This window comes from Nannochloropsis gaditana (genome assembly GCF_000240725.1).
Source record: "Nannochloropsis gaditana CCMP526 unplaced genomic scaffold scaffold080, whole genome shotgun sequence".
Taxonomy (NCBI): Eukaryota; class Eustigmatophyceae; order Eustigmatales; family Monodopsidaceae; genus Microchloropsis; species Microchloropsis gaditana.
The window spans coordinates 32,021-40,262 of record NW_005803873.1 but is presented as its reverse complement, the minus strand read 5'-3'; the positions used below and the strand labels follow the sequence as shown (position 1 = coordinate 40,262).

Genomic DNA, 8,242 nt, shown 5'->3' with positions numbered 1-8,242 from the left:
GCGTAGATTATATTTCACATCTATCTTTGATTCGTTCGAAGTTTACCTGTACGTATCTTTCCCCACCTGCTCACTATCCATGGGCTTAGGAAAGGCTTGAAGCTCTTCGACGTAGCCAGCGTACCATCCCATTACGTTCTGGATGCCTGCAAGGATGGAGGGGCAGCGACATATGAGAAAGGAGGGGAGAGAGAAGACGGACGAACGGGTTACAATGACGGAGAATTCCAGCAGCACTCGCCCGTTGACGAACTCGAAATCCCTTTCTCCCTCCCACCTCGTTTCTCCGCCAGGCCTGGGGGCAGGCGGTCTCGCAGCTCAATCACGCGCTGGGCGATGCGGCGGGGGAGCTCAAAGTGCAGAAATTGAGCGTTTCGAAGGCGCTGGGGGAGGAAGGTAGAGCCGAGGGATGAAAAGGGAACAGATGAAAATGAAGTGATTGTGCGATGGAAGAGCTTGCCTGGCCGAGGCGGGAGCTCCTTTTTCCCGCTTCCTCGTCCAGAAATAAATTCTTCTTTCGCTCCACCCCCTCCTCCTTGCCTCTCGCCCTGCACTCTAATCCCTTTCTCCGCTTCTCCCTTCCGCAAGCCTCACCTGTGCTGGACTCGGGTGATTTCCGAACCGATAAAGGTCCAACAGGGAAAGAGGAGTAGTCCGCTGCCGAGCAAGCCTGCCAGAGAAGTGTAGGACAAAAAGGTGACGCATTTGCAATAGGAATGGTGGCAGGAACGCCCTTGGTCGTCCACGTGCATCCCCTTACGGCCAGTGGAAGGTCATTACAAGACGCTTATTTTGCAGGCGATCGTTCGTGAGAGCGTTTTGAGGACTCACTCTTCAACACGTAGCATCAGCTCCTCGTTGATGGCGGGTCGAGTCGGGAAAGCGAGAAGGCGCTTGGCTCGAGGCATTTTGGACTGCAAGGAGAGACAAGAATGCAAACATATCAGTCATTAAATAAAGAAGTTGACCACGCTTCCTTTTCCCCGTTGTGACGGGGCAACTCGACTGGCGACACTCTAGTGCCCACTTTTGGTCCCTTTGTACCTCTCTCCTTCATTTTTTCATCGATTTTTCTGAGTCTATTTCGAACTCTGCCAGCAGACGCAGAGGAGATACAATGGGCAAAGTTAAACCATCATAGGTCCATTTTAGGGTCGAGTAAAGACTCCCAATTGATATTTTCATCCCTTCAACATCCTACGTAATCCCCTCCTTCTACCGAGTTAGCCCTCCTTGCCACTTACCCGCAACTGCTGCGCCAAACGCTGAAGGAACGAAGTATTGGTGGCACGGGCCGCCATGAATGGATGGTGTGCCTTATGTCCGCGTAATGATTGGATTGGAAGTAAGTAGGGTCAGTTATCTAAGTCGTACTTGAAGGGCGGGGAAGCAGATGGTGGTGCGACGCAAGCAACAGTAGGAGCCAGACGAGCAACGGCTTTCCAAGGGCGGAAAATATAGGAAATGCATGAAAGAAAATGGATTTTGTCCGATACTTTCCAGGCAATTCCATGATTATGTAACATGATCTGCGCGCGATGCGTTGGTTTGACTTTGAGTTTTTCAACATTGTAGCAACCTCCTGGTGAAAGACGCCAGTAGTTTAATCCACATGCGATTACGCAAGGCGGGTTGATTTCCATGATTTTATTTCATTTAAGAGAAATGGCGACAGGCAAATGTGTGGAGTGGGACAATAATTTGTCCTCTGTTTGGAAGAAATGTTCAAACCAATCTTCTCTTTTCAACTCACGTGCTTCGCGTTTTTAAAAAAAATTCAGCTTCATTGAGATCTTCTACGGAAAGAGAAAAGAATACAATATCGATGCAGACTATGTATAGATAAAATTATTCGATTCATGAAGCCCAGGCTCCAAAATCATTCCCTATCCACTGCCAAACTTTAAGAAGAAGAGAAGAAAAAAGAAGAGGACATAATAATAAGGAATGCAAAAAAGAGGGTGGGGAAGAAAGAAAGCGACTCTCACGGCCTCCGCGAGAATCTCTGACGTAGCTCAGTCTTAAGGATCTTGCCAGTTGGCCCCTGTGGTAGGCTGTCCACGAAAATCACGTCGTCAGGCACCCACCATTTGGCTACTTTCCCTTTAAAGTGGTCGAGCAGGGCCTCTTTGGTGAGACGGATTGCCCTGTCGGTGTCGCTCGAGGTCGAAGGAGAGGAGGATGTAGTAGAATAATGGAGTGATAGCGCAGCAGAATCCTTGAGCACGACGATTAGGAGTGGTCTCTCATCCCACTTGCGATGGGGCATGGCGATCACAGCCGCCAGTGCCACCTGATAATGGCCGAAAGAAGGATTAAATGAGCAATCCAACAGACACAGGAAGCATTTCAATGTAGAGAAGTTCACATTGAGTGCTGCTGCTGAATATCTCCGTGGCAGGAATACGAAGGGGGGAGACAAAAGAGAAAGGGATCCTCGATTGCGTACGGTCAAGGGATGAGGGACGCACCTCCGGGTGGTTCGTGGCAATGTTTTCGAGCTCGATGGAGGAGATCCACTCCCCACCGCTTTTAATCACGTCCTTGCTCCTGGGGGGAAAAAATGACCGAGGGGAGGAGAAACGATTACACTAGAGATATGTTTGCCCTGGCTGTGAGGTGCAACTTCGCCCTCCGTTCCTTCCAGACATCCTCCCTCCTCTTAAATTCCTCCTCCATCGTCCCCTCCCTCCCCTCTTCACCTATCCGTGATCTTAATGTAGCCATCCGGACAGATGGTAGCCACGTCCCCCGTCAGGAACCAGCGCTCGCCATCGTCGTCCTAGGGAAGCACGGAGGGGAGGGAGGCGGGGAGGCACGGCGGGAGGGAGGAAGAGAAAGGATGAGGCCAGGGCGATGAGGTAAACAATTCGACAGGTGTGGCTTCTGGCGCGCGCCTTACCGTGTAGAAACTCTCTTGGTGGCCTGCTCTCACCCCTCCGTCCCTTTCTCCCTCCTCCGGTGCTTGTGTGGGAGAGAAGTAGTCCGTTGCTACCCAGTGGCCTCGGGCGCACAGCTCGCCCGGACTGACGCCATCCCAGGGCACCTCGCTCCATCGAGGAGGGTAAGGTGGGGAGTAGGAGGAAGACGAGGAAGGGAGGTAGGGAGGGGGGGAGGGCGCGACGATGCGAAGGTCCACGCCGTAGATGGTCCTTCCTTGCGTGGAGAGGACGTTGTGTTGATCTTCGGTGGGGAGAGCGAGGTGCTTGCCCTGTGAGAAAGGAAAAGGAAAGAAGGGAGCAAAGGTGGGTGTGATACAGGGGCATGGTGCCTGGTGTGACGCAGGTGGACGTATTCGAGGAGAAGACGCGCTATAGGTTTCAAGAGGGAGAGGGAGGAGGAGGCAAGCAACCTTCAAGGTGGATGCGGTGCCTATGGGGGACATTTCCGTCATCCCCCACGCGTGCAAGACCTCGATCCCGTGCCGCTCTTTGAAGGCACGCAGCATGGAGGGAGGGCAGGCAGCGCCTCCGATGACCAGACGTCGCAATTTGGGGAGCCCCTGTCCAGGGTCCTGGTCGAGGTGGTGGAGGACAGGGAGCCAGACCGTGGGCACGCCAGCGGCGAGTGTGACCTGAGGGAGGGGGAGGAAGGGACGGAGGAGACAGCAGGAATGGGTGAAAGGCGGGCCTTTGGGTCTCTCTCCGAAGCCATTGTCCGATGGCCGACAATGTACCAGACCTCTACAGAGTGCTACTAGTCAAGGTGATCAGCCACTCAGAAGAATCAGCGCCTGACCCCTCCTTTGCCTCTCGCCCTCCCTCCCTCCTTGCCACGCACCCCCTCTTCCTTCATCAGCTCGTACAGGGAAGCCCCATCCAAAGCGGAACCGGGCAAGACCAGCTTGCACCCTACCATGGCTGCAGTGTAGGGGATGCCTGCAACGAGGGGAAGAGATGAAGAGAAAGGAGATCGAGGGAGGCTCTTGAACCGGCACAAAAAGGCAAATTTCCTTCCAATACTTCTTTTCGAGCATCCCATCAAGAGGTTTGTCTATCTCGTCTGAGCATTGAATCGCCTGCCTTTGTTCCTTTCCCCCAGGGGATAAAATAACCTGCCCTCGCCGCACTCCCATGGCCCCATCACCTCACCCCAGGCGTTCACGTGAAAAAGAGGAACGGCGGGCAAAACAGTGTCGCGGGCAGAGACGTTGAGGGAGTCAGGGAGGGCGGCGGCCAAGGAGTGAAGCACGGTGGAGCGATGAGAGTATAGCACTCCCTTGGGTGGGCCTTGAAGGGAGGGAAGAGAGGGAAGGAGGAGGGAGGGAGAGAGCGCAAAAAGGGTGAGTGAGGGAAACGATGACCTGTGTACGGGCAGGACCTGAAGGGAAATGGGCGAAACAACATACCCGTCGTGCCGCTTGTATAGCAGAGACTAGAGGCTGCTGTCTCCTCCAATATGGGCCACACATAGTCCTCTTTTCCCTCCCGAAGCAAAGCCTCGTAGTTGTGAAGGGAAAGGAAAGGAGAGGACGGAGAAAGGGAAGGTAGGACTGGCATCCGCTCTTCGTCCACGAGGCAGATCCAGTGCTTAACACTTGGACAGTGCGGGAGGAGTCGCTCCACAAGGGAGGCGAAGCAGGGGTCGAAGAAGAGGACGCTGTCTTGGGCGTGGTGGACGATCCATGTGAGAGTCTCTGCAAACAAACGAGGATTCAAGGTGTGTAGTACGGCCCCAGCACCCGAAACGGCAAAGTAAAGTTCCATATGTCTGTATTGATAGGATGGCAAAGGATGCAATTCGTCGTAACGATCATAAAAAGGACGATTACAGGGGGCAGAAACTTAGACTAAGTGGAGAGATAGCCGGAGCGAAAAGACGATTGGCGTGTCCCACTCTCTCCTTCAATGCTCTTAATTTGGCGTAGATTATATTTCACATCTATCTTTGATTCGTTCGAAGTTTACCTGTACGTATTCATGGCCAGTGTTGCCACCCTGTCTCCTTTCTTGACGCCCAGCTCCTCTAAAATGTTGCCGAGCTTCTTGCTTCGGCCGTGCATATCTTTGTAAGTGTACCGATGGAGCTTCCGTGGTCCAATGCCCGCCTCTTCGTGTCGTTGGCTTACAATAAGCGTGTCCGGATGGTGTTTGGCCGCATGCCTCAGCAAAGATGAGATCAAAAGAGGCGAATGCATCATGAGACCCGGTAATGCCGGTGCAGGAGAATCAGAAGCAACAGTAGAAAAGTCAACAATCTGGGGGAAGAGTTCCCGATGGAAACGTTTGAAGTGAGGAGGAAAAGGCGCAATTTTGGGAACCAATGCCCTCATTCCCGTACTGTCTTGCAAACGTCGCTGTATTGAGTAGCAAATATGTACAGAGAAAAGAGCGCGTGGGTTGAAAAAGGATGATCGGTCGTGGTAATCGGTTCAAATAAATTTTCACAGTTGAAAATGTATATATATTCTCACCATCACCAGCTGAAAGGCATGTCGGGTGCTGGGACGGAAAAGCACATTTCTTTGGTGCACAATTGAGCTGCGACTTCGGTGACCGTTTATACAAAAACTTCAACTTTCTGCTGGCGATTCGGCGATACAAGGAGCAAGTAGAGTTGAATGAGCTATCACACGTAGCGTTTCCCTCCCACCCTCAGAGACGGGTGACTCGATTGCAGGTATACGATGCTGACAGACCGAGAAACGTATGCTTTGTCGAAACTTTCATGCCCTGAAACACACAAACTCATCTCCCTACCTCACTCACTTTTCTAGCTCGTCGTTTGCATGGACCCTATTGGCAATGCCAGGAGGTCCAAATATGTTTCCGTCCGAGGTAAGTGGTCTCAATGTTGACCAACAAGATTGGATTGACGAAGCGTTACAAGCTTTTCATCAAGATGTCGAGGATTTCTGGGTCCCAAAGGCAGTGTGTCGATTGACACAGCCAATAAGTGCCTTGACTTTCCTTAGGGTAAGCATTGTGCCAATGGAGAAAATAAGGATGGGAAATAATAATGATGCGGAGAGAATGAATAGTGATAAGCATCACAACAAAAAAAGTAACTGCACGAAAATGGGCAAGTCGAAGACCCTCGTTCATCGTATCACTCATCTTTCTAATCTTGTCAGGACTTTGTCCAGCCCTCCATCCCGGTCGTGTTTTGTCAAGGAAGCGGCCTAATGGGAGAAGATTGGGGGCTGGAGGCTTGGAAAGATTGGAAAGAAATTGTTGAAAAGATCGGAGGAGAGCGATTGGTCTCCGTGAACGTGACGCCTGATGGGAGGGGGGACGCAATCTTGGGTTTAAGGGAAGGGCAGTCTGGGAGAGGAAGCGGGAGAGGAGAAGTAGACGATCAGGACGGATCGAGAAATGCATCGGGGGATGCACAAGCGAGCTCCGACAAATCTGACTCCTTGTCATCGCCGAGAAATTATCCTACTTCGCGCCCACGACGGGTCTTTGTGAAGCCAGAAGAAAGGCGGATGACGTTTGCGTCCTTTGTCAAGACACTGCTGCAGGCCAGCGGGGGAGAGGAACAAGAAAAGGAGGTCATGTATTTGAGTCAACAGGATGACAATCTGCGTCGGGAATTTCCGGAGTTGCTTGGGAAAGAGCAGCTGCCGGACAGAGGAGGAGGGGGGCAGGTATCCTACCTTTTTTCTCCTTGCTTTCTCTCCCCCCCCCTCTTTCTTCGATTTCTTCTCACATTTTTATTGAACGAACGTCTCATTCGTCTAGATTTCTTTCAAATATTGTTCCCCCTTTTTTCCTTTTTCGTTCTTTTAGGTACCTGCCAACGGCTTTCCCCTCGCCCAGCAAGCTTTCGGCTCTCCTCCCGATGCCATCAACCTCTGGATTGGGGATGCTCGCTCCATTTCGTCCCTCCACAAGGACCCTTACGAAAATATGTATGCCGTGCTAAAGGGAGAAAAGGTAGGAAGGATTCCTCTGCCCATCGCAACCTCCTCTGGAGCATTCTCCGTTCTTTGACTGCAAAGGCCGCTATCGTCATTAAAAAATGCCAGCCAGCGTGTGGTCAGTCAAACATTCTGATTCGTTCATTACCGCAACCCGTTCTCACCCCCTCCCCACTTCAGCATTTTACTCTCTTCCCGCCCTCGGACGTGTCCTCCTTCCTCTTCGCTCGCGGTCTTCCGCAAGCCTCCTATGCCTTCGATTCGATCCGCTCCTGTTTTCAAGTCAACCTCGATGGCAGAGAGAAGGGCTGTACGAACGATGGGACGGTTGATTGGGTCGATTTGGAAGCTTCGAAGGCAGCGGCAGCAAGGCGGGGAGGAAGGGAGGGAGGGAGGGAGGAAGGGAGGGAGGAGAGGCGGGAGCGTGTCCTGCATCCGCTAGAAGTGCGAGTGAAGGAAGGAGAAGTCTTGTATCTACCCGCTCTGTGGTACCACGAAGTAACTCAGACGTGTCCCACCGTTGCCGGTAAGAATGAGGTTGGGGAGGGCATGAATACCAGAACACTTATTGTCTCAAAACATCGCCATTCCTCCCTTTCTTTCCTCCCCCCCTCCCTCCCTCGTTCTCTTCCCTATCTCCGGCTGGCTTTGCTCAGTAAACTTCTGGCACGACATGTGTTTCTTTGGCCCCAAGTATGTGTACTTCAACTTCTTGCAACGGCTAGGTGCGCAGCGACAAGAGCGGATGAAAGAGAGGGGGAGGGACGGGCGAGCAGAAAGGGGCCAGGAAATCGACAGGCGCGATCTCAACGCTTGTAGAAGTTACGGAAGTACGAGTCAAACGTGAAAAGAAAATCTTCTGAGAAGCTTGTCTTGCGCTCCATTTCTTCATTTTAAAGCGCCCTCGCCCCGTGTTTTGCCTCCGTGATGCATACTGTTCAACATCTTACCCGCCTTTACCGGCGCTTCCCTCCCACCTATTCACGCCTCGCACGGGCCCTGCAGGGCTGAGAAAGCGAACCTGTCTCCTTCTTGCTCTCTTCCCGCGAGCTTTGCCCTCACCTCTTTCTCCTTCTTCACACCCTTCCAACATCTAGGGCCCATGCAAACCTCCCTTCCCGCCTTCTTTCTTCTTAGTACGGCGAGCGTCGTCGGCCCCGAGACCGAGAGCGGTAGGGAGAGCGAGAACGCGACCGACCGCGACGATAGTGCCCTGACCAGATGAAAGATGTAAGATACAATCAATACCTGGTAAGTATTTTGCTACGTCGAAAGGAAAGGGAAGAGAAGAATTCCAATAGCCAAGATCTACACGATTCAAGACTTGCATAGCTCCCTTCTTCCCCTTTCTCTTCCTCCCCTCATTTGTCCCACGCCATT

At 52.3% G+C, this 8,242-nt stretch overlaps 1 protein-coding gene across 1 annotated transcript; it reads right to left on the bottom strand.

The window, feature by feature from the left end:
• Positions 1 to 1,984: 1,984 nt before the first annotated feature.
• On the bottom strand, positions 1,985 to 5,002 carry ACSS (acyl-CoA synthetase; the record flags this gene model as incomplete). Its single annotated transcript, XM_005855867.1, has 8 exons — positions 1,985 to 2,293; positions 2,472 to 2,550; positions 2,703 to 2,782; positions 2,903 to 3,211; positions 3,413 to 3,574; positions 3,781 to 3,878; positions 4,349 to 4,710; positions 4,908 to 5,002. The coding sequence occupies 8 exons, from the start codon at positions 5,000 to 5,002 to the stop codon at positions 1,985 to 1,987; spliced, it is 1,494 nt and encodes a 497-aa protein (XP_005855929.1).
• Between the last annotated feature and the right edge of the window lie 3,240 nt (positions 5,003 to 8,242).